A 27320-nucleotide genomic window follows, 5' to 3' on the forward strand; every position below is an offset into this window, starting at 1 on the left:
AAACTCACCTCAACTCCCTCATTATGATGCTTAACCTCACCTGAAAAGTCCATGAATTTGCATACAATGCAATGAACACAAATATGATGGATGTTAAATTATGGGAAAACCTAAAACCCATTATGCAAACTTTTACAATATCATGCAATTTGCTGCGTTTAAAAACAAACAATTCACTCCATACAAAACAGGGAAGGTGATTTATCAAGATTTGGTAATTGACTTTCTCACCTCTTTGTATCCCACCAAATCCACCTGCAACCTCGGTAGCCATATGTGTGTGTGATGCATCTCACAACCACCATCTTCTTCTTCTTTCATATGCAGCACTAGCATCAGTGGCTGAGGGTGTACCTGTGCTGCTGATGCAACACCCTCTGTAGGTTAAGGCAGGTATTTTGAATTTGGCCATGGTACCAGCGATAGCTCACCTACTGTTTGAGAAGGACACCCTTGGAATCTTTAACGCTCACCAACTTAAGCCGTCAGATGGGATGCCCAGTTCAAAATCCATCCGAGGGATGGCACACACATTGATGAATCCCCCTGCGTTGTGAAATACCAGGATGACAGTTTATAGCTGGGCCAGACCTAGAGGCGAGTGTGCGTACGTCTCGGCCATCATGTCAGCCGACAACCAGGATTGAGCACCAGTAACTACATTTACGTTGGGCCACAAACAGTGTGCAGCCAGTACGCATTGCTTCCTTTGAAGGAATTTTACCCCATAATTAATGCCTTCATTGCCTGTGTGAAGGAAGAATACGTTTTTCTCAGTAATGGAGAGTATATATTGAAAAAAGTAAAATAATGTTGGCCTATCTTGAACTATTGTGAGAACTATTGTTTTTGAACACCTCTAATTGTATACAGTATGCACAACTCCTGCACAACTGCACAAACAGTATGCGCAACTCTGCACAAACTTTAGAGATACTACATAAGAATAAAATGATCTATTCGGCATGGCCCATCACAAGTTGCCCCCGAGGGCATCACGGGCCACCCAAAAGTGGGTGTTTCATGTATAATCCAACATGGCCTGGTAATTTTCCTGAGATCCTTTAAATAACTTCTCAAGTTGAACATCCAAGTTGAGCAAAGAATTTCTCAAGTTGAGCCTTAAGAAATATTTGAACCTTTAACCCCTGAGATGCGAGTGTGTTGTCGCCACAAATAGGGCCACCACTGTCCTCGTGGGTTCATCTTTAACCACGTGATCATTAACTGGATACTCCGGTTTGGGATTGCCTATTTTCTTCTGATTATAATGGCTTTGGTGTTTGTATAATTTTGATTGGGTACTGTAGTATATTTGTTTCATTACTTGATTTTTTTTTTTTTTTCCAGGGAGATGAGAGCGACGATTCCTTGTTGATCACGGCACTGGACACTCGAGGCCGACGTCGATCTGCAACGATCGCTTTGCCAATGAGCACACCACTGACCACTGATTGTGACGATGACGTGAATCCACTTCAAGCTTCTACTGCAATCGCAGGAACAGACAAGATTCCAATTTTACCTCGGACAACTAACACTACTTGCGTTTCAGGACCTCCTCAAGGTTCAGGGGTTGCAGGACCTCCTCAAGGTTCAGGGGTTGCAGGACCTCCTCAAGGTTCAGGGGTTGCAGGACCTCCTCAAGGTTCAGGGGTTGCAGGACCTCCTCAAGGTTCAGGGGTTGCTAGCATGCCAACCGGTGCACCAGGAGTCTCAAAAATATCTGCCACCATGAGTCCGTTTGAATCGAATATATCGCATTCAGATTTGGAGCCGAGTAAAGAGGTGGAATCTAAAGCAAACACCACAACAGAAAAACAGACCGTGTTATCAATGAATCATAAAACTAGCCCAGTGAGAAGATATGTTACTCAAAAAGGAACCAACTCTTTTCTGGTCGAAAGAAGCAATGCTTCAAAAGACAATAATACAAAAAAAATTGTAAATAACAAGCTGGAAGCCATTGAAAATGATAAAATCAGCACCAGGACAATGAGAAATGAGGTTGGAAGCACACGGGAGGTAACTCGATGCCGTGTGAGGGATATCGATGCCTCAATTCCATCCACGAATGTAACCATGAAGGCAACGAAAGATACGAGAAGTTCCACAACAATAAGTAGTGGAAACCCCAGAGATACGATAGCAAATAAAAACCACCAAATGCCAACTGATTGGAGGACAAAGGCAGGCCGCAGTGGATTGGCTAAAAGTCAGAGCATTGAGAGCTTTGAGCAGTCGTGCTTGGTGATGAAATCCTCCAATGTAAATACTGATCCTGAGGGCACCCAGCTTCCACGGTTGAGGAAATCTGCAACAGTTGCCGTCCGTTTCTCTGTGGCACCAGCATGGCAGAGGCTCAGACAACTTGGCGAACTGACAGGGCAAAATCCAGATTCCCTGAAATGGCAATCCATAAGGTATATTCCCCGTGAGGATGGGTCTCAGTGGAAGAGAAGTGATGTTGTCGACTCGGCAGGGAAATTTAAAGGAAGCAATGCCATACCAATTGAAAAGGATGAAAATCAGATCAAACAAAGAAACAGTCGTACAATATCATCCAATGGGAGAGAATCAAACAATGCAATGCCCTTAGAAGGAGATTTACAGCAGAGAAAGAAAAACGAATCTCATTTGTTGATACATACTGAAAGACCAAGCGCATGTGCTAACAAATGTACTTTTCTCAGGAAAGATAACTATGTATTGAATAGGGGAGAAAAAAATGAGGCGTCAACAGAGCGAAGGATCAAATCGATAAAAAGTGGCGAATCGGAAAGAAATAAAACTACAAGTTTGAACCGGGTGTGCAGTGAACGAGTTGTGGGATGTTCCATCAGAGACATTCAAGAAATGGACATTGGTGAAAGGCCAAAAACCCAGCAAGGAAATGGAGGAAATGGAGGAAATACACCCTTCGGTGTAAACCTTCGCCGTGCCTCCTACTCACTAAAGTTTGACCAGGAACAAAGAGCACCTGGGCGTCAGCGTCACAGTATTGCCAGTCATTGCACGGAACAATCATTATTTAAAGATGGCCAGTCCTTGGAAACAATGATATCACAGTCTCAGCAAACAAAGGAAATGCAGCTGATGAAACGGAGATCTGTTCATTTTGCAGACATGGAAGTGGCCTCCAGTAAACCGAACATGGGATTTTCCCATCAGCTGAAGATGGATGCTCCTCGGCGAAGCACTTCTGTCCCTCAAAGTCAATTGGTGTGTAGTTTGAAATCTCTGCCATCAGTCGAAAATGATGTGGGCAGCAGCCCAAACCTTAATCGGACACAAACCACATCAAACTTCCTCAATCGTGTGAATATGGCATCGAAGTTCGATAACTGCACTGCCTCACAACCCAGTGGCTTGGCAAACCAAAAACCCAAACCTAATTCCACAGCGCGAGCAAACAGGGTGGAACTTCAACTAAAAGCGACGAATAAAAGTTGCAATGCAAACGAAATGGCCGCCATGGAAGAAAAGCTTTCACAAAGGGAGATGAGTCCTGGGCAGCCATTTGGATCACAGCAGTCCGTGATCTACGAATTGGATTGGCAGAAACGACACTATGGCCTAAGGCCAAAAATACAAGAGCAAGGACCTGAAGTTTCGGGGACAACTCAAAAACAATTGTTGATGGTGGCAAGGAATAGAAGAAATTGGGAAGAGTTGGTGCAAGAGAAAAAAAATGGTAGGAAATATGATTCTTCCTGTTATTCATTGATAATGGTCATGTGCTCACATTTGACTTGTCTAATATTGTTTTGATCCCTGTTGAATAGCATTAGTATTCCACTATAATGGATGGGTCACTGTGGTGCTCCATGGGTGTTGCATCATAATCCCCATTTATACTATGTTAGCCTCAAAGAAGCCAAAGAATTTGTTATGAATTTTGGGGTAGGACATATATAGATCCAGGTAGATCTGCGTAGGTATCATGCTCCGGTTGTCATGATAGGGAATCTCGATGTAATAAGTTCTGTTTAGGCGGTTTGTTCGGATTAAGAGTATATTTGTGGTCATACAAGGATGGCTTTGTGATAAGTAGTTGTAGGGATTATGTTAATTCCCCTGTGGACAACAGCAGAAAGAGAAGGGGGAAATGCGAATAGAAGGGCCGACGGACAAAATAAAGGGAGATGGACAACAGTGGATTGAGAGGTAGGAGAGAATACAGGGGTGAACAAGATGGATACAGAAGCACAATTTGGATGGGTTAACGGGTGAATAAAGATCATAGTCTTGGATGGAGGATGATCTGAGGTGGGGGTGAACAGCTGACTTGAAGACCCTAAGGGAAGAATGACATTGAAGAGAATGTGGAAGTTTGTTCCAGAGGCAGGAAAAAGTGGAACGAAAGAGTGGAGGTGAAGAGTGGTCCTGGATTTTGGGAGTTTCACCAGAAGGGGGTTGCTGGTGGACCGCGTGTGCCCTGCAGATACTTGAGGGTGGAGGGGGTAGAGGGTAGAGGGTGACAAAGCACAAAGAGGGCAGAGGGTGCAAGACCGGAAAGGAGATGGAAGAAGACAGGGAGACCACCGACCTGTTGCCGATGGCCCAAAGTGATAGGCCCATAGGCCCAGCTTCATCGTGGGAGAGTCCAATGAGCTTGAAGGCCTTGGTTTCCATGACATCAAACGGTGCTAGGTGTGAGGCAGACTTTATATATCGAAAACTATATTATTTTTGTCGTTTTGCACTTATGGATAACAGATCACTGATGACGTACAATCATTCGACCACCTGGTGACGCCATCTCTTAAGTATTAGTAACACTCAACATCAATCCCCTCTCTACTGTTTAATTAATATTCCTCAAATATTAAAGTCTGTATAAATGTTATGGAGAGACACTACATTTATAATGATTGGTCTTTTTATAAATATATTTGGGCCTATCATTACGTCTTTTTGGTGTTATGTCATTTAGCGGTTAGGGTGCCGGCTTGGGATCCTAGGATCCTGGGTTCGAATCCCGGTCGATCGCTGAATTAACACCAGGGGGGTTGACTCAGCCTGTCATCCTTCCGAGGTCGGCAAATTGAGTACCAGTTCACTGGTAATTCCCTGTGTGTCGCAAGTCGTGACTAACAGGGTTGGTGGCAGGAAGGGCATCCGGCCGTAAAACATTGCTTCAAAAAGGGGACCATGGTGCCCAAAAAAGGCCAACCCCTGCTCTGCGGGGATAAATGGCCTCTAAAGGTGGTTCTTCTATCATTATGTCTTTTTGATTCAGCTAATTTAAAAGGGTCCAAAACACCAAACATGTAAAGGTTTTCTCCAAATCCAACTTACTATATACAGTACATCGCTTGATGGTAAAATAACTTTCACTACAACCTATTGGCATGAGATGCTCACCTTGGAAAAACGTTCGAGCTTTTTGTGTAAATGTTTCATATGATGATACAAAAAGCGGTTTCTAGTTACGGACTGTTGTGCTGCACCTCGGCTTTGTTTGAGGAGCTACTCGATACCGTTACTAAAACGAATTGCTGGAATCTATAGTTACAATACAACTGCTGTCTGCACGCAGTACTGGCAATGGTGTGTGTGTGTGTGTGTGTGTGTGTGTTTGTGTATGCACCTCCATTACGGTGAAGGACTAAGTTGTAAAGTTGTGTTGTTCTCGAGTTTTGTTCCTAGGCCTCTTCAGGATAGTCGCCGAACCCCGGACAGCCTCCAACTACAGTTTGTTGTTATAAACTTCCCAGGAATGTTTTTAAAGATCTCCTGAAGGTTCTTTTTATCATTCCCATTGCTCCAACTATCACTGGTAGAATTTTGCGCTCTTCGGCTTCCAATATCTTTGGACTTTATTCTTTTCTTGATTTCCAAATTATTTAGATCAAAATCACTGGGTACTGTAACCTCAATTAGCAATGCCTTCTTGTTATTTTGTGCACCAAAGTTCTATACCTGGTCGCAGTGCTTTGTTATCCATGTTCATGCTCGATGGGATCATCAGGTCATACGTGAGCATCACATCCTCGTTTTCAACGATCGGTTTTGGTTCATGTTTCCATGAGTGTTCTGGGAATGACATATTGAAGTTTTTTTCAGATGTGACAGTGGATTACTCTACATACTTTGTTTTGCCCTTGTGTGTACAGTTTTTCAGACACGAGTTTCCTACTTCCTAATAGGAGGTAATCTGCACTTGTCCGATTGACTCGGTCCCACCATATTTTAAAATCCGTTGTTGGAATGCTTGATCTTGGACATGTGTTATGATTCGTTGTCCGTCCCAATTGAGCTGACCTTTTCTTAGCCATTCCAGTGATCCTTCTTGGTCTATCCCTATTCTGTCCAACTATTTTATTATATTTCCCTGCTCTATTCTCTTTCTCCCAATTATCGCTCTACTGTATATCTGTTGATATTACAGATTTCAGTCGATATCTAGCATTTGAAAATTGTAATTTATATATATATATATTTTTTTTTGTATACTGAATCGAGGCTCGTGAAAGAGCTAACATTTATTTCACAAACAAATCAACCAGACAAACAACATATATAAAAAGAGGGAGCGGAAGACAAGATGGGGAGAGAAGGAGAAGCACACAAACATAACATTTGAGAGCAGGGAGATGTGTGGGAGGGAGAGGGCTTGGGGGAAGGAGGCGTGGGAAGGGGGGCGGGGGGGGGGGCGGGTGGGAGAAGTTTAAAACACAAGGACACCAAGGACTTCCAGAACAGAAGTTGGTATTTCAAAAAAGTGGAATTGGGGTGAAATTAGCGGGGGTAGAAAAGATCAAGGTTTTGGATGGGGGAAGATAAGAGATGGTGGTGAACAGCTGTTTTAAAGACCTGGAGGGTGGAGTGGGATTGAAGAGAGTGAGGGAGTTTGTTCCAGAGGCGGGAGAAAAGAGGAATGAAGGAGTGAAGGTGAGCAGAGAGTCTTGATTTTGGCAGTTTAACCAAAAGAGGGTTGCAGGCAGACCTTGTGCGACCTTTAGGAATATTTGGGGGACAGAGCCCAGAGAGAGCTGGGGGGGGGGGGGGGGGCAAGGCCAGAGAGGAGTCGGTAGAAGACAGAAAGACCACCAACCTGCCTGCGGTGAGTGAGTGAGAGGCACTTGGAGTTAGCTTCATCGCGAGAGATTCCAATGATTCTGAAAGCTTTGGTTTCAACAACGTGAAGACGAGCTCGGTGTGAGGCAGGAGCACCAGCCCAGAGTGGAGAGCAGTGTTCCATTGAGCTGCGGATGAAAGCCTTGTGACTGTAAGCTTACAGTTATATAACTGTAAGCTGTGAAATGAAAACCTCAATGAAAATTTAAGTAAAAAACTGTAAACGCATCTGTCAAAAAAAATATTAAAAATTATGCACCTATGAACAAAGCATGTTTCCTTATTGCTTTACAATGTGTACGCATTGGTTGGACAGCTGCCTCTTCACATCAGGACAAAATGATATAGCTGCCATCTTGGTTTTCTGATTGGTCTAACACTCTCGGCCTGTCGGCCTCTACTGATTATACACTGCACCGGTTTGTTGCATCAGATTTTGATTGGTTTTGTTTGTGTCGAGTGTTATTCACAATGAGGGAACCTGAAAAATCTAATTATATGTCGAATAATAGTAAGTGTTGTGGAAAACCAATCAGGTCCACACAACTTTAGTCCAATGGTTGGTTTAATTGCATTTAGATCATCACATTATTCCTGTAAAGTAGAAATACACAATAAGTATATGATGCGACATCTCATGGGTCCAGTCATATCATTCAATGCAAGCAAGCTAGATATTCTATACATGCGTACCATTAGCGAGGCTACCGATGTAACATGTCACAAGGGAGAAGTCTCGGAGCACCGTCGCAGCAGCGGGTCTTATAGTCACGCCTCTAGCGGTGACAGTGGTGACAACGAGCAGCGAGCATCACCCCGGGTTCAGTACGAATACGATTTCACTACATTCTCCCCCTGTCAGAATTATACGGCCGCGTGGCTAAAAGCGAGTGAGCGTCAGCGCGACTAGGGTGCGGAGTATCAGTCGACCCAACCGTATCGGGCCGGGCGGCGAATTTCTCTGCCAGCACGCGTCCGAAATTCCCCGGGTACGGCATCACGTATCCCTGTGTCCCCGGCGTCAGAGGCGCCAACAGGGTCGGGTGACGAAGGGGGTAACTCCAAGTCGTCGGGCCCGGGTAGTCTCGAAGAGGGGAGGGTCGGTGGACTGTCGGCGATGGGAGCGTCGGGAGAGGCCATAGTCTCATAGATGGGTTCGATCGGTTCGTCCGATTCCCTACTAAGGTCGTCGACCCCGCAAGGGGCAAGGTGACGAACGGAGACAGTAGTCTCACGGCCATCAGACGTCATCACACGAGCATGCTCAGGATTAGCCTGGAGAATCTGCACTTTGTCCACTAGGGGGTCGTACTTGCTCGCGCGAACCGCCCGTTTCAGGTAGGCCGGCCCGGGCCCAGCGAGCCAACTGGGCAAAGACCGTATACACCCCGAGCTCCTGGGGTGGTGGAAAAGTCGCTCGTGGGGAGTTTGGTTGGTTGCCGTACTCAGGAGAGCCCTGATCGAGTTCAACGCCGCAGGTAGCGACCAAGCCCATTTATCGAGGCCCCGGCCGAGGGTCCGGAGGTGGAGCATGACGGCCCTCCAGATAATCCCGTTGAAGCGTTCGATCTGCCCATTAGCCTGGGGTCTGTACGGCGTGGTGTAACTAGACGCAATGTTATTTTGGAGCAGATAGCTGCGCACCTCCTGAGACAAGAAGACCGCACCCCGGTCGGTATGGACATAGGCCGGGTAACCGAACATTGAGAACAAGTTCTGTAAGCATCGCATCACCGTGGCAGCAGTCATGTCCGCGCACGTATAAGCAAAGGGGAATCGCGAGTACTCATCAACGATAGTGAGCAGATAGCGAGAGCCGCTCGACACCGGCAATGGGCCCTTGAAATCCATCGCCAAGCGTTCCCACGGGCGTGTTGCCTTCACCAGAGTCCCCATGGGAGGGTTATAGAAACGCGGTTTGATTTCCGCGCAGATAGCGTAGTCGCGACAGATACGGCGGATATCGTCAATCGAGTAAGGGAGATTCCCACTCCGCACGAAATGAGCGAAACGCGTTACGCCGGGATGGCCCGCAGTGGCATGCAGCACCCGTAGGCCCTCCAAAGAGGTCATACCAGCACATGTAGCCGGGCGTGATAAGGCATCGGCGGCCTGGTTATCCTTCCCCGGGCGATATTTGATGGTGTAACAGAAGTCGGCGAGTTCGATACGCCAGCGAGTGATTTTCTCGTTCTTAATGCGCTGGGCGTGTAAGGTGTCGTACATGAACGCAACGCTTTGCTGGTCCGTGATGATTTGGAAGCTCCGCCCGAGTAGGTACGGGCGCCATCGCCGAATAGACTCGACGATCGCATACGCTTCCTTTTCAACGGACGAGTGCCTCCGCTCAGCGGTGGTAAGAGTCCGTGAGAAGAAAGCCACGGGACGCCCCCCTTGGGAGAGGGTCGCCGCGATGGCCTGATCCGAGGCGTCACTTTCGAGGACGAACGAGCCGCTCTCGTCGATGGTCGCCACGGCGGCTCGGGCGATGTCAGTCTTAAGGCCTTCAAAGGCCGTCAATGCGGCCGAACTCAGGGGAAAGGTGTCGCAGGCCACAAGGGGGCGAAGTTTCGCGGAGAAACTTTGCACCCATTTGGAGTAATGGGCGAACAGCCCAAGGGCGCGCTTCAGGGACGCCCGATCGCAGGGAGGGGCCATGTCGAGCAAAGGTCGCAGACGCTCCTTATCCGGAGAGACAGAGCCATGGGTCACGGTGTACCCCAGAAGATCTATCGTGCGTAGGGAGTAACGGCACTTATCCTCGTTCATAGTTAAGTGATATCGCTGCGCGACCTCAAGGAAGCGCTTCAGATTAGCATCATGGTGCCCTTGGTCATATCCACAAACCGTAAGGTTATCGAGGTAGACGAAAACATCGGTTAAGTGCTCCCGCGCAACGAGGTCATCCATGGCCCTCTGGAAACAAGCGACCCCGTTCGTTACCCCAAAAGGCAATCGCGTAAATTGGTACAACCGCTGCCCCGACTCGAAAGCGGTATAGATACGATCCGCCCTAGAGATAGGGATCTGGTGGTACGCACTACGGAGATCGAGAGTGCTATAGACCGAATACTGGGACACCTGTTGCACTAGCGCGTCCATCCCCGGAAGGGGGTAGGCATCCAGCTGTGTAAAGCGGTTAATCGTTTGGGAATAGTCGATTACCATGCGTTTGCGATGGGCCTCGCTGCGCACCACCAAGACCTGGGCGCGCCACGGCGACCTACTAGGTTCTATGATGCCGTCTTTCAAGAGCTGAGCCGTTTCGTCCGCAATGAATTGCATGTCCGCGCGAGAGTAGCGTCGTGATTTTACCGCGACAGGGGTGCAGTCGGAGGTTAGATTGGGGAACAGCGAAAGCGGCTGGACGTCCATTTGCGCTAGGGCGCACACCGCTAGCGCGTCGTCCGCCCCCACAACAAGAGTGTCAGGCCCACCAAACTCCATTACCAGACGTCCATGCAGCTTAAGAAAATCGTGTCCTAACAGAATATCAGCACATAATGCGGGTAAAACCATAAGGTGTACATCAGGGAAAACCCGTCCCTTTAGCACGAGTTTCAATCGGCATTCCCCCTTCGTGCTGAGCCGAAGTCCCTGGGAAGCCATGAAGATCCGTCTCGTAGACCGCCAGATCCGCCATCCATGCCTGAGCACAAGTCGCTGGTCGATAAAACTATCCGTAGATCCTGTATCCACCAAGGCCCGAACACAATGGCCCTCAACCATAAGGGGAATAAGGGCTTGAGCCAGGCCAGACGAGGCTGCTGGGAGCGGGACTGAGCCCCCCGAATGGATCGGACCAGCCTCGCGGGTGGATCCTACACAAGCAGCAGTTTTGCGGTCGTGGCCGGAGTCTGCGTTGACCATGGGGAATCCATTATCGTCACCAGAGGGCTTTCCCCAGCATTCCGGTGTTTCGCGATTCAAAATCCGACAATTCTGACGAGAAAAGGCCTCCGTAGTATTTGACATCGCCTTTTGACACTTCTGGCAGAAAAAGGCTTCCGTAGTATCCGAAATCGCCTTTTGACATTTTTGGCCGCTTTGACAAAAGGCTTCCGTAGTATTCGAAATCGCCTTTTGACATTTTTGGTCGCTTTGACAAAAGGCTTCCGTAGTATTCGAAATCGCCTTTTGACATTTTTGGTCGCTTTGACGAAAGGCCTCCGTAGTATTTGAAAGCTGCCTTAACTCTTTTGTCGGGGCGGGGGCCGCTGTTAGCTCGTGGACGACTCGAGGAGTACGAGGGGCTTGGCGTAGTTTCAAAGCCCCTTGCGTGGCCCGGAGTTTGGCCAAGGACACGGCCTTTGTGCCCGATGGAGAATGAGACGGTGGTGGCTGTCCGGTGACGCCCGCCAAGGACGTCTGAGCGCCCAGGGGGCCGCAGAGAGGGGCCCTCCCCTTCGAAGTCGGGTAAGGCGCCGGGTGTCGGGCTTGGCTTGCGGGCTCCGCTATTAGCCCATTCAAGGTCGCCGCGCCCGCGCGACCGCGGCTGCGCGAGTCAATGTTCCGCGAGCCGCGTGCCGTTTTCCTGCACACTTTTGCGTAATGTCCCTTTAGCGAGCACAAATGGCATATAGCGTCACGTGCCGGACACACGACTCGGGCATGACGAGGCCCTCCACAGAAAAAGCATGCGGCCCCGCGCAAGGCCTTGGGTCTGCTGGTCATAACGGCAGCCGTTAGGGCTGGGTCATCCTCCGGAGCATCCCGGAGTTCAGCGAGCGGATCCGCGTCCTCGGCGGTGGCACTCTCCGGCCGGGCGTGTCGTGTGGTGCCCGCCAAAAGGCGCGTGCGGTCGTAGGTGTGCGATTGCATCCACGCTTCGGTGTAAACTGTCGCTTGCTCGAGTGCCGTAGCGAAGGTCAGGTCGGTCTTCTCCAAGAGTTTGAGCCTTAGTTCCTGGGAGGAGACCCCAGCAATGAAGGCATCTAAAAGACGATCATCCTGAGCCTGCGCGGGAGTCCGTGGCTCCCTGACGCTGTCCAGCAAAAGCTGCCGGAGCTCCTGGGCATAGTGGTCCATTGCTTCGTTGGGTTGCTGACGTCGTGTTTGCAACAAATAGCGTGCGTACACCGGGCTTTTCTCCTTTATGTAAAGCCGTTTAAGCTCGGCGATGGAGAGGTCGTACGTCGCGCATTGAGCGATAGCGTTGTACACCCGGTAGTCGATTTTTGCGTGGAGAGTGGCTAGCTTCGCGGCAGCCGTCGGTGCAGTCTCAGGCTCATCAAAAAGATTCTGCAGTTGACGGAGCCAGTGCTTCAGCTGCAAGCCTCCATCCGCGGCTTGCGGATCGGCGCTGAAGATGGACACCGTAAGCGTCTTGTTGCCAGCCATGGATCTTAAATGCAATTAAGTGTTGTGGAAAACCAATCAGGTCCACACAACTTTAGTCCAATGGTTGGTTTAATTGCATTTAGATCATCACATTATTCCTGTAAAGTAGAAATACACAATAAGTATATGATGCGACATCTCATGGGTCCAGTCATATCATTCAATGCAAGCAAGCTAGATATTCTATACATGCGTATAGGCTACCGATGCTACCGATTAGCGAGGCTACCGATGTAACATGTCACAAGGGAGAAGTCTCGGAGCACCGTCGCAGCAGCGGGTCTTATAGTCACGCCTCTAGCGGTGACAGCGGTGACAACGAGCAGCGAGCATCACCCCGGGTTCAGTACGAATACGATTTCACTACAGTAAGATTCAATCAAGCCGGTCAGAACGCACGATAATCAAGTGTTACGTCACGCAAATTACTTTAAAAAAGAAATGGGCCCATATTGGGGTTAAGTAATCCGTGACCCTGTGACAAATCAGCTCGTTCTGATGTATCCATGTGGAGGATGACATGGATAAGAGGAGTGAAGCTATTTTTTAAAATTGTGCATTAAATGCGTTTCCCAATCACGCTGTTCCTATTTTAAGAGTCCTTTGGCGTTTCCCAATCGACCCATTACCGGATTTTGTCACCGGTTGTGACCACAGTGCACACTATTGTTTTGCAACAAAAGGATTTAAAGAAGTTATTTACAGAAGTTATGTTCTTGCTCACCACACTCAAAATAAGATTTCAACAACTGATTGAAGAGAATGGGGTGGAAAACCCTGAAGTTATCAGAGCAAAAGGTTCAAAAGTCAGCTTGCTAGTGAATAGACAGAGTTATCATTCATCCCCAACCAGGAATGTCGGACCTTGTTTGCTCGGGGAAAATTTCTGTGGGTGAGGTCTGCAGGTGACTGAGGTAGCGGGTGAAGAGGAGGACACTGGGATAAACTTTGATGATGTCACTGAAGACGACGTTGCTTGCCAAGTAGTTGGAATTGTGCAAAGGATGTCAAGGGTATGCAAGGTGGATGGTGAATACCATTCCCGTGCCAAAATATCTCCTGAGGAACTGAGGGCATGGACTGATCCACTTATACAAAACAAGAGGTTAGCTTACCAATAAAAAATGTTTTGATGACACAATGATGAACACAAGATGGATTCTGACATTACAAGTTACCTAATGACACAGGCAACTTCAGTCACGTCTCCAAGTACCTTCGTCAAGCTAGTTGTTGGATTCTCTCACATGTGAGTCTTGATGTACCTGTGAATAATCTACCTCCAGCAGAAGACAGCTTCAGTTTACACCTTAAACAGTCAGCTGCGGACATGGCCAGAGGTTGGTGTCAGCATGCTGGAGTTCTCGCATTCCACTGAGATTGGTTGCAAGAAGACACCCAGAAGGGACATCTACCAAAGTTGGTGAACCAGGTTGCTGCTACCCCAGAGCCGTTGAATGATGTTGTGTGCTATTGCTGAACGAACTTCAGTGCACTTATCTCAAGAATGAACAACTCTGCATGGCACTGTGTACTTGCCAAGCAGTTTGTCCAATTGATGCATCAGATGATTGTGACATATGCAGCGAATTATGACAGCAAGTCAGACAGTGAACCGGACTCCGAGTAGTTTGGGAGTTCTCAATGAACTAGAGTCAGTTGTATTTAACATTGTGTGAATAGTTTTATTGTATTCCCTGAAAACATAACGGGAGGCACCAAAATCATCCTCCTGGCTATAGCGATTTAAGAGAATTGGACTTGGAAATGGCGGCCATGTTGAAAAATGGCGGCATATGCAAATTGACATCACTATTCAGCTTGGCATCACATGTTTTCCGAGGTCAGTCAGTTTTAGCTATGTCAGCATATGGTATGATCACAAATATTCCAGCCCCAGTTGCTCGAAAGCTAGGCCATATATTTTTTACCCCATGCTGCAGACCTATATTACTCGTCATTTAAACCCCTCCCCCCATAACCATTTATTTTTTACCCCATGCTGCAGACCTATATTACTCGTCATTTAACCCCCTCCCCCCATAACCATTTATTTTTTACCCCATGCTGCAGACCTATATTACTCGTCATTTAAACCCCTCCCCCCATAACCATTTTTTTTACCCCATGCTACAGACCTATATTACTCGTCATTTAAACCCCTCCCCCCATAACCATTTTTTTTACCCCATGCTGCAGACCTATATTACTCGTCATTTAAACCCCTCCCCCCATAACCATTTATTTTTTACCCCATGCTGCAGACCTATATTACTCGTCATTTAAACCCCTCCCCCCATAACCATTTATTTTTTACCCCATGCTGCAGACCTATATTACTCGTCATTTAAACCCCTCCCCCCATAACCATTTATTTTTTACTTCATGCTGCAGACCTATATTACTCGTCATTTAAACCCCTCCCCCCATAACCATTTATTTTTTACCCCATGCTGCAGACCTATATTACTCGTCATTTAAACCCCTCCCCCCATAACCATTTATTTTTTACCCCATGCTGCAGACCTATATTACTCGTCATTTAAACCCCTCCCCCCATAACCATTTATTTTTTACCCCATGCTGCAGACCTATATTACGCGTCATTTAAACCCCCCCCCCCCATAACCATTTATTTTTTACCCCATGCTGCAGACCTATATTACTCGTCATTTAAACCCCTCCCCCCATAACCATTTATTTTTTACCCCATGCTGCAGACCTATATTACTCGTCATTTAACCCCCTCCCCCCATAACCATTTATTTTTTACCCCATGCTGCAGACCTATATTACTCGTCATTTAAACCCCTCCCCCCATAACCATTTATTTTTTAGCCCATGCTGCAGACCTATATTACTCGTCATTTAAACCCCTCACCCCATAACCATTTATTTTTTACCCCATGCTTCAGACCTATATTACTCGTCATTTAAACCCCTCCCCCCATAACCATTTATTTTTTACCCCATGCTGCAGACCTATATTACTCGTCATTTAAACCCCTCCCCCCATAACCATTTATTTTTTACCCCATGCTGCAGACCTATATTACTCGTCATTTAAACCCCTCACCCCATAACCATTTATTTTTTACCCCATGCTTCAGACCTATATTACTCGTCATTTAAACCCCTCCCCCCATAACCATTTATTTTTTACCCCATGCTGCAGACCTATATTACTCGTCATTTAAACCCCTCCCCCCATAACCATTTATTTTTTACCCCATGCTGCAGACCTATATTACTCGTCATTTAAACCCCTCCCCCCATAACCATATTTTTTTACCCCATGCTGCAGAACTATATTACTCGTCATTTAAACCCCTCCCCCCATAACCATTTTTTTTTACCCCATGCTACAGACCTATATTACTCGTCATTTAAATCCCTTACCCCATAACCACATATTTTTTACCCCATGCTACAGACCTATATTACTCGTCATTTAAACCCCTCCCCCCATAACCATTTTTTAAAACCCATGCTACAGACCTATATTACTCGTCATTTAAACCCCTCCCCCCATAACCATATATTTTTTACCCCATGCCACAGACCTATATTACTCGTCATTTAAACCCCTCTCCCCATAACCATATATTTTTACCCCATGCTACAGAACTATATTACTCGTCATTTAAATCCCTTACCCCATAACCATATATTTTTTACCCCATGCTACAGACCTATATTACTCGTCATTTAAACCCCTCCCCCCATAACCATTTTTTTTAACCCATGCGACAGACCTATATTACTCGTCATTTAAACCCCTCCCCCCATAACCATATATTTTTTACCCCATGCCACAGACCTATATTACTCGTCATTTAAACCCCTCCCCCCATAACCATATATTTTTTACCCCATGCTACAGACCTATATTACTCGTCATTTAAACCCCTCCCCCCATAACCATATATTTTTACCCCATGCTACAGATCTATATTACTCGTCATTTAAACCCCTCCCCCCATAACCATTTATTTTTTACCCCATGCCACAGACCTATATTACTCGTCATTTAAACCCACCCCCCCCCCATAACCATATATTTTTTACCCCATGCCACAGACCGAAATTACTCGTCATTTAAACTCCTCCCCCCATAACCATATATATTTACCCCATGCTACAGACCTATATTACTCGTCATTTAAACCCCTCTCCCCATAACCATATATTTTTACCCCATGCTACAAACCTATATTACTCGTCATTTAAACCCCTCCCCCCATAACCATATATTTTTTACCCCATGCCACAGACCTATATTACTCGTCATTTAAACCCCTCCCCCCAAAACCATTTATTTTTTACCCCATGCCACAGACCTATATTACTCATCATTTAAACCCACCCCCCCCATAACCATATATTTTTTACCCCATGCCACAGACCTATATTACTCGTCATTTAAACCCATCCCCCCATAACCATATATTTTTACCCCATGCTACAGACCTATATTACTCGTCATTTAAACCCACCGCCCCATAACCATATATTTTTTCCCCCGTGCCACAGACCTATATTACTCGTCATTTAAACCCCTCCCCCCATAACCATAAATTTTTACCTCATGCTACAGACCTATATTACTCGTCATTTAAATCCCTTACCCCATAACCATATATTTTTTACCCCATGCCACAGACCTATATTACTCGTCATTTAAACCCCTCCCCCCATAACCATATATTTTTTACTCCATGCTACAGACCTATATTACTCGTCATTTAAAGCCCTCCCCCCATAACCATTTTTTAAAACCCATGCTACAGACCTATATTACTCGTAATTTAAACCCCTCCCCCATAACCATTTTTTTAACCCATGCTACAGACCTATATTACTCGTCATTTAAACCCCTCCCCCCATAACCATATATTTTTTACCCCATGCCACAGACCTATATTACTCGTCATTTAAACCCCTCACCCCATAACCATATATTTTTTACCCCATGCTACAGAACTATATTACTCGTCATTTAAATCCCTTACCCCATGACCATATATTTTTTACCCCATGCTACAGACCTATATTACTCGTCATTTAAACCCCTCCCCCCATAACCATATATTTTTACCCCATGCTACAGACCTATATTACTCGTCATTTAAACCCCTCCCCCCATAACCATATATTTTTACCCCATGCTACAGACCTATATTACTCATCATTTAAACCCATCCCCCCATAACCATATATTTTTACCCCATGCTACAGACCTATATTACTCGTCATTTAAACCCACCCCCCCCATAACCATATATTTTTTACCCCATGCCACAGACCTATATTACTCGTCATTTAAACCCACCGCCCCATAACCATATATTTTTTCCCCCGTGCCACAGACCTATATTACTCGTCATTTAAACCCCTCCCCCCATAACCATAAATTTTTACCTCATGCTACAGACCAAAATTACTCGTCATTTAAATCCCTTACCCCATAACCATATATTTTTTACCCCATGCCACAGACCTATATTACTCGTCATTTAAACCCCTCCCCCCATAACCATATATTTTTTACTCCATGCTACAGACCTATATTACTCGTCATTTAAAGCCCTCCCCCCATAACCATTTTTTAAAACCCATGCTACAGACCTATATTACTCGTCATTTAAACCCCTCCCCCCATAACCATATATTTTTTACCCCATGCCACAGACCTATATTACTCGTCATTTAAACCCCTCCCCCCATAACCATATATTTTTACCCCATGCTACAGAACTATATTACTCGTCATTTAAATCCCTTACCCCATAACCATATATTTTTTACCCCATGCTACAGACCTATATTACTCGTAATTTAAACCCCTCCCCCATAACCATTTTTTTAAACCCATGCTACAGACCTATATTACTCGTCATTTAAACCCCTCCCCCCATAACCATATATTTTTTATCCCATGCCACAGACCTATATTACTCGTCATTTAAACCCCTTACCCCATAACCATATATTTTTTACCCCATGCTACAGAACTATATTACTCGTCATTTAAATCCCTTACCCCATGACCATATATTTTTTACCCCATGCTACAGACCTATATTACTCGTCATTTAAACCCCTCCCCCCATAACCATATATTTTTACCCCATGCTACAGACCTATATTACTCGTCATTTAAACCCCTCCCCCCATAACCATATATTTTTACCCCATGCTACAGACCTATATTACTCATCATTTAAACGCCTCCCCTCATAACCATATATTTTTACCCCATGCTACAGACCTATATTACTCGTCATTTAAACCCCTCCCCCCATAACCATATATTTTTTACCCCATGCCACAGACCTATATAACTCGTCATTTAAACCCCTCCCCCCATAACCATATATTTTTACCCCATGCTACAGACCTATATTACTCGTCATTTAAACCCACCCCCCCCCCATAACCATATATTTTTTACCCCATGCCACAGACCTATATTACTCGTCATTTAAACCCCTCCCCCCATAACCATTTATTTTTTACCCCATGCTACAGACCTATATTACTCGTCATTTAAACCCACCCCCCCCCATAACCATATATTTTTTACCCCATGCCACAGACCTATATTACTCGTCATTTAAACCCCTCCCCCCATAACCATATATTTTTTACCCCATGCCACAGACCTATATAACTCGTCATTTAAACCCCTCCCCCCATAACCATTTATTTTTTACCCCATGCTACAGACCTATATTACTCGTCATTTAAACCCACCCCCCCCCATAACCATATATTTTTTCCCCATGCCACAGACCTATATTACTCGTCATTTAAACCCCTCCCCCCATAACCATATATTTTTTACCCCATGCTACAGACCTATATTACTCGTCATTTAAACCCCTCCCCCCATAACCATATATTTTTTACCCCATGCCACAGACCTATATAACTCGTCATTTAAACCCCTCCCCCCATAACCATATATTTTTACCCCATGCTACAGACCTATATTACTCGTCATTTAAACCCACCCCCCCCCCCCATAACCATATATTTTTTACCCCATGCCACAGACCTATATTACTCGTCATTTAAACCCCTCCCCCCATAACCATTTATTTTTTACCCCATGCTACAGACCTATATTACTCGTCATTTAAACCCACCCCCCCCCCCCATAACCATATATTTTTTACCACATGCCACAGACCTATATTACTCGTCATTTAAACCCACCCCCCCCATAACCATATATTTTTTTACCCCATGCCACAGACCTATATTACTCGTCATTTAAACCCCTCCCCCCATAACCATATATTTTTACCCCATGCTACAGACCTATATTACTCGTCATTTAAACCCCTCCCCCCATAACCATATATTTTTTACCCCATGCCACAGACCTATATTACTCGTCATTTAAACCCCTCCCCCCATAACCATATATTTTTACCCCATGCTACAGAACTATATTACTCGTCATTTAAATCCCTTACCCCATAACCATATATTTTTTACCCCATGCTACAGACCTATATTACTCGTAATTTAAACCCCTCCCCCATAACCATTTTTTTTAACCCATGCTACAGACCTATATTACTCGTCATTTAAACCCCTCCCCCCATAACCATATATTTTTTACCCCATGCCACAGACCTATATTACTCGTCATTTAAACCCCTCCCCCCATAACCATATATTTTTTACCCCATGCTACAGACCTATATTACTCGTCATTTAAACCCCTCCCCCCATAACCATATATTTTTTACCCCATGCCACAGACCTATATTACTCGTCATTTAAACCCCTCCCCCCATAACCATATATTTTTACCCCATGCTACAGACCTATATTACTCATCATTTAAACCCACCCCCCCCATAACCATATATTTTTTACCCCATGCTACAGACCTATATTACTCGTAATTTAAACCCCTCCCCCATAACCATTTTTTTTAACCCATGCTACAGACCTATATTACTCGTCATTTAAACCCCTCCCCCCATAACCATATATTTTTTACCCCATGCCACAGACCTATATTACTCGTCATTTAAACCCCTCCCCCCATAACCATATATTTTTTACCCCATGCTACAGACCTATATTACTCGTCATTTAAACCCCTCCCCCCATAACCATATATTTTTTACCCCATGCCACAGACCTATATTACTCGTCATTTAAACCCCTCCCCCCATAACCATATATTTTTACCCCATGCTACAGACCTATATTACTCGTCATTTAAACCCCTCCCCCCATAACCATATATTTTTACCCCATGTTACAGACCTATATTACTCGTCATTTAAACCCCTCCCCCCATAACCATATATTTTTTACCCCATGCCACAGACCTATATTACTCGTCATTTAAACCCCTCCCCCCATAACCATTTATTTTTTACCCCATGCCACAGACCTATATTACTCGTCATTTAAACCCACCCCCCCATAACCATATATTTTTTACCACATGCCACAGACCCATATTACTCGTCATTTAAACCCCTCCGCCCATAACCATATATTTTTACCCCATGCTACAGACCTATATTACTCGTCATTTAAACCCCTCCCCCCATAACCATATATTTTTTACCCCATGCCACAGACCTATATTACTCGTCATTTAAACCCCTCCCCCCATAACCATATTTTTTTTACCCCATGCCACAGACCGATATTACTCGTCATTTAAACCCCTCCCCCCATAACCATATATTTTTTACCCCATGTTACAGACCTATATTACTCGTCATTTAAACCCCTCCCCCCATAACCAATTTCTATTTTTAATGATCGATATTTTATGCTTTTTGAAATAAAGGTGTATATTGACTGTTGTTTACCACACTCATTTTTCTTTGCCATTTTAAAATTAACACAATTGCCGGTGAAGCCTTGTTATGCAGACAAAATTATCCAAATATCGAATGTAACACTATTGTATAACTTTACCTGTAATGCAGAAACGGTATCACCAGGATTTGGAAACCTGATAGGTCGGCCTGGAGTTGTGGGAGTTTCTGATCCAAAAGAACCTGATTGGAAGATACTGGCAAGACAAAGAGGAAGAGGTCCATCCAGTAATGAGGTAAGGAACATGGTGATTACGGAAGTTGCACGTATTTTGAAATGCAGTACAGTACTCTTATCAGAGGTCTCCGTTTGAAACACAACTTGCGAACCTCGTTCTGCTTGACCGAGGCCAAGCTCCTTTTATATTATACATAAGTCAGGATATCGAGTCAAAAGCCTACTTTTTGTGATATTATAGGCAGGCACCTGTCACATGTTGCCCAAATTGGCAACAGAGGCTGCCTGTATCTCCATGACAAAGGAGGACATTCTCCATTTCTTTGATGTCATTTCCTGTTGTCTTGAGGAGTTACCCTCAAATACTTGCCTCCAAACTCTTTTGTTCTGGAGGTTTTTTTTCTTTTTATATTTTAATACAAAATCGCTGTACACTAAATTTAGAGCAATGAACACCAATTATCGTGGACAGGATTGGGATGAAACTTGGTGGACAGGTTGTACGTATAACAAGGAGTAATTTATTAAATTTTGGTGACGATTCATTTTGGATCCGGATCAGCGAATTTCTTTCAGTAATTCTTCACCATTGAGTAATACGGCTAAAACTGATACATAGCAGGATATCTCAAAAAGTTATGGACGTATTTGGACAAAACTTTGTGGACAAGTTGGGTGTGTGAGAAGCACAAATCTATTCGATTTTAGTGAAAATCTGAATACGGATCCGGATATGAGAATTTAAAAAAAAGTACAAGTGATTCTTCACCATTCGTTGATAAGGCCAAAGATGAAATATAGCAAGATATTTCAAAAAGTTGTGGTTGATTTATGACCAAACTTGGTGGATGAGTTGATTAGGTGACAAGAACCATCCAATTAGATGTTGGTTCAGGTCCGAATCTCGATCCGGCCAATTCATGGGATACAAAACGTAAACTGTTTCGTCTGGTGGAGGTTTGCTCTTTACCGAGTGTCGTTCTAGTTGAAGATGAGATGGGATGAATCTGTGCATGAGAGAGAGAGCAAGTTTCTGTGGAAGAATTCCCAGGCTGAATTAGCATAAAGGGCAGTAGATATGGGAGACCAGTCCTGATAGATATGGGAGACCAGTCCTGAAGTGAAATGGCTGCTTGCATTCCCAAAGCTACATGAATGAACTGCCAGACTCGGCGGTGCTGAGGCTGCTCTCTGAGAATAGCCAGAGATATGTTGACTCTTGCAAGCACATGATCAAATGAACCAATTGGAGCAGTGGAAGTGCAGAAGACATTTGCGGAGAAGTTTGACATCAACAAGTCCAGAAGGGAGGATTTGTCATTGGGAGAAATCCAGGTTGGAGAGTTCACAGATTGAGTCAGTCCCATGGGGTCACAGAAGTCCTTTTGCTGAAGTGCCATTGCTGGTGAGAGAAGTAGCAACACCCCGCCAAGTTGCACGGTGACAATTGAAATAACTACATATGAGGAAGAGAGAGTTGGGCTGGGTGGTTAAAAGTTAGTCCATGTTGACCGAGAGGGAGAGAGAGATGTAGATGAAGTCGTCACTGTTTGGAGGACGATACGACACACAGACAAACGAAAGGAGGGAGCAGATGGGAAGTTGCAGCTAAAGATGCTCCTGGGGTTGGGGAGGTGTAAGATCAGTACAAGGGCAATGAGAATTTGAGTTATTGATGTAAAATGCAATTCCGCCGTCAGGGCGTGGTTCACGCCTATCAAATCGGAGGAGACAATAGCCGGGGAAAGACTAAGGAGTCAGTCGAGGACGTCCTGTCAGGGGAAGTATTCTGCTTAAACAGATTAAATTATTGTGTTCAATTGTGCAAGAAGAAATGCTTTAGTAGGCAAGTTTTTTTTTTCCTGTTGTCTTGTTTTGTCATTAATAGCCTGGTGTTGGCTTAGTGGTTAAGGTGCCGGCTTGGGATCCTAGGATTCTGGGTTTGAATCCCGGTCGATCGCTTAATTAACGCCAGGGGGGTTGACTCAGCCTGTCATCCTACCGAGGTCGGCAAATTGAGTACCAGTTCACTGGTAATTCCCTGTGTGTCGCAAAAGGCGACAAACAGGGTTGGCGGCAGGAAGGGCATCCGGCCATAAAACATTGCTTCAAAAAGAGGACGACGGTGCCAGAAAAAGGCCAACCCCTGCTCTGCGGGGGAAAATGGCCTCTAAAGGTGGTTCTTCATTCTTTTCTTCTTTGTCATTAATCAACTAAAATACCTCTTATTTATTTGGTCGAAGCAGAATCTGGACCAAAGTAAAGTAATCCAAATGACCGGAAAACTAGTTTTCATCGGGAAGGCTCTGCGTCGTCTCTGCAGACAAGTATTATAATGGATGAAATCAACAGAACATTGATCGAGATTTATAATGAGTAATGAACAGATTGATAAGAGATATAAAAGCAACTACCTCCACCTTCTCCCCTCACTATCCAGGTGAATGAAAAGAAGAGTGCACTTATACCCAACCACCTGTCCATCAATCCTCCCTGGCAGTCCGAGGCTCAACGGAAGGCCAGAGCCTGGATGCATAAGAGAGGTCCATCCACCTGATACATCATCTGTTAGAGTTAACTCAGGAAGCACATCATTTTTGGACACACCGATTAATTTGGCTAATTTCCTCTTGGTGAGCGACGGCAATCTGTAAGTAGAGGTTCATCATCACAAACCCAAAACTGGAAGAAAGTATAAAAACGAGAGGAAAGAAAGCAAGATATCTTGTTTAAACAATGAATTCAACAACAATGTTTTATTGCTGTAATAGTGATGTCATAACGAAAAATATTTTCAAGATGTGACTAAATTAGCGATTATTAATAATTGTAATAAAATTCCCATAATTTGTTGCACAACAAGGTTTTGCATTTCAATTTGTTTTTCCCTGCAATGACTTTTAATGTACAAAATATACATCTTTATAGAAAATTTACACAGCATTTTGAATTACAAAAGTCTGAAAAGCATGCAGATATGGAGAGAGAGGACAGAATAGCATATGCTTACAACCATGGTCTACCATCACATGGTCTACCAGCACATGGTCTGCCAGCGCATGGTCTGCCAGCGCATGGTCTGCCAGCACCTGGTCTGCCAGCACATGGTCGGCCAGCACCTGGTCTGCCAGCACATGGTCTGCCAGCGCATGGTCTGCCAGCACATGATCTGCCAGCACATGGTCTGCCATCACATGGTCTGCCAGCGCATGGTCTGCCAGGGCATGGTCTGCCAGCACATGGTCTGCCAGCGCATGTTCTGCCAGCACATGGTCTGCCAGCACATGGTCTGCCAGCACATGGTCTGCCAGCGCATGGTCTGCCAGCACATGGTCTGCCAGCACATGGCCTGCCAGCGCATGGTCTGCCAGCACATGGTCTGCCAGCGCATGGTCTGCCAGCACATGGTCTGCCAGCACATGGTCTGCCAGCACATGGTCTGCCAGCGCATGGTCTGCCAGCGCATGGTCTGCCAGCACATGGCCTGCCAGCGCATGGTCTGCCAGCACATGGTCTGCCAGCGCATGGTCTGCCAGCACATGGTCTGCCAGCACATGGTCTGCCAGTGCATGGTCTGCCAGCGCATGGTCTGCCAGTGCATGGTCTGCCAGCACAAGGTCTACCAGTAACCCTCCTCTTGTTAAATTCCCAAAATCCAGGCTTACGGCTTGCCTCCACTCATTTGTTCTTTTTTTTCTCACCTGTGGAACCAACTTTCCAGTCTATTCAGTCACATTCTTCCCTCTAATGCTTCAAGGCAGCTGTTCACCACTACCTCAGGTCATCCCCCATCCATACTCATGATGTATTGTACCCCAAGCGACCCCATTCCAAAGCACTCCCCTTCTACAGGTTATTGTCTTTTTTTCCCCCCTCTCTGTAACAATTTTGCGTTTTCTTAGATGTCGGTTGGTTTGTTCCTTTTCTGTTTCATCACCACATTCCCCTTTCTCTTCTTGCTGTGTTGTTTTGTATCCCACTGACAGGCCGGATCTGCATCCAGACTGCAACCAAGATCTAATCACTTACCCAACTCATCCACCAACTGTTGTCATATCCTGTTCGCAACTTTTTGAGATATCGTGCTATATATCGTTTTTCTCCCTCCCTCTCAATGGTGAAGAATCACTTGAAAAATTATAGTATCCGGATCTGGATCTTCACCAACATCTAATTAATTTGTCCTTGTCACACATCCAACCTCAACACCAAGTTTTGTCAGAATCCGTCCATAACTTTATGAGATATTCTGCTCACAAAAACAAACAAACAAGGGTGAAAAATAACCTGCGTCCACCTTAGGTGGCAGAGGTAACAAGATTTCATTCTCATTTTTGTGCTTTATTCCAATGCCACTTGTTACATTTGTATTAAAAGTCCTGGAAAACAACTTTTTTGTCCTGGGAAATTCCTGGAAATTTGATCTTCCATGGCTGTGCAAACCATGTTTAATAATAACCACTCTCACCAATCATTCTCCTCAACGTTATGCTCGCCCAGTTGACTATCTCTTCAGTTTCTTTTGTGAATTTGCTTACGTTATATGGTCTATGTGCTGCCAACACATTGTGGTCTTCACCGGGGTCAGAGTTTAGAAGGTAAAGTTCAGAAGCATGCACAGCAGAAAAGTTGCATTTCCAGGTCTTGGGATCGAAGGGCACCCATTGGGTGTAACGGTATTTGGGCGAACGCATCGAGTACCCGAGGAAGCGGATGTCAGCGAGTGCTGGTTGGTCGGAATTAGGCTGAGGCTGATCAGATGGTCTGGGGTACTGGCTGAAGGCAAACCTTTCACTATTCTGTAAAAAAAAATAATACACGAACAAAATAAGAATCAAATAATTCCCATTTTAAAAGCATCGTATTATATGAAATGCAAAAAAATATGTAATCATTAGCTTTGCAGGAATAAGTGTAACACATGCTTTCAAAACTGAAGGTGGAAAAAAAAGTTTTCTGCAAATGTTTATTCGGCAAAAAAAAAAAAAAAAAAATAGGGTTGAAGTTGCATGATAAAAAAAGGAGGTAGGTCATTGGGAGGAATTTTTCCTTTTCGGATTTTTATGTGGCTAAATGGTGAACTCTGAGAAAATCGATCTTTAAAAATATTAAATGCTTCTATAAGTGCGCCATTCAAAATGTCCCACGGAGATACTCGCAACAGTCCAATACACCCCCAAAAAGAAAAAGAATAATAAGAGGACATTTTGTATAATAACAAAATACATTTAAATATTTTAATATTTTCTTACTAATATTTACTTTCATCTATATATATATATAAAACCGAAAAACACGGCCCATGATATTTACTTTCATCTATATATCTATCTATAATTCCATTAATCTCTGTGTGTATGTGTGTATGTGTGTATGTGTGTATGTGTGTATGTGTGTTTGTATGTTTGTCTGTGACCGCTGTTTCTCGACAACCACGGGTCCGATATACTTTAAACTTGCCAGGTATATTGCTGGGGACCCGAGGATGTGCCTTTTCAAGGTTTGAAATTAATCGGACAAGTACTTACCGAGCTATGGCGATTTAGCCGTTCGCCGTTCGCTTTGGCGTTGCGAATGGACCAAACCATTGCATGTAAATAGAGGGGGGGGTTCTGTGGTCGTTGCGAATGGACCAAACCATTCATGTAAATAGAGGGGGGGGGGGGTTCTGTGGTCGTTACTGCCACGTGGTTTCAAAGTTTTTTTTTGTTGTTGTTGTTTGCACGCATGTTTTTTTGCACCCACGTACGGGCACGCCCTAGGATGTTTACACACACACACCCCTACACAAATTTTTTTTTTTTTTTTTTTTGGCAAGGAACAGGCACCCACGTACGGGCACGTCCTAGCTTATATAT

General features: G+C 44.9%; 2 protein-coding genes across 11 annotated transcripts in view; one reads left to right on the plus strand and one right to left on the minus strand.

The window, feature by feature from the left end:
- The window catches only part of LOC137426582 (uncharacterized), a 120183-nt gene extending 94331 nt beyond the window's left edge, over nucleotides 1-25852 (plus strand). For 5 of the 6 annotated variants that reach the window (XM_068115247.2, XM_068115239.2, XM_068115263.2 and 2 more), the window contains 3 exons: nucleotides 1351-3694; nucleotides 21396-21520; nucleotides 23903-25852. In XM_068115247.2, coding sequence (XP_067971348.2) covers nucleotides 1351-3694; nucleotides 21396-21520; nucleotides 23903-24019 — 2586 coding nt within the window. In that variant the 3' untranslated portion in view covers nucleotides 24020-25852. The remainder of the gene's footprint in view (nucleotides 1-1350; nucleotides 3695-21395; nucleotides 21521-23902) is intronic. The other variant, XR_013622925.1, reaches the window with a different exon arrangement.
- Nucleotides 24204-27320, minus strand: part of IDS (iduronate 2-sulfatase) — a 67720-nt gene continuing 64603 nt past the window's right edge. For 2 of the 5 annotated variants that reach the window (XM_068115294.2, XM_078774944.1), the window contains one exon: nucleotides 24204-26261. In XM_068115294.2, the coding sequence (XP_067971395.2) occupies nucleotides 25911-26261 (351 nt within the window). In that variant the 3' untranslated portion in view covers nucleotides 24204-25910. The remainder of the gene's footprint in view (nucleotides 26262-27320) is intronic. The other 3 variants (XR_013622928.1, XR_013622927.1, XR_013622926.1) reach the window with 3 other exon arrangements.

Source organism: Myxine glutinosa, chromosome 1 (assembly GCF_964187855.1).
Source record: "Myxine glutinosa chromosome 1, kmMyxGlut1.1, whole genome shotgun sequence".
NCBI lineage: Eukaryota > Metazoa > Chordata > Myxini > Myxiniformes > Myxinidae > Myxine > Myxine glutinosa.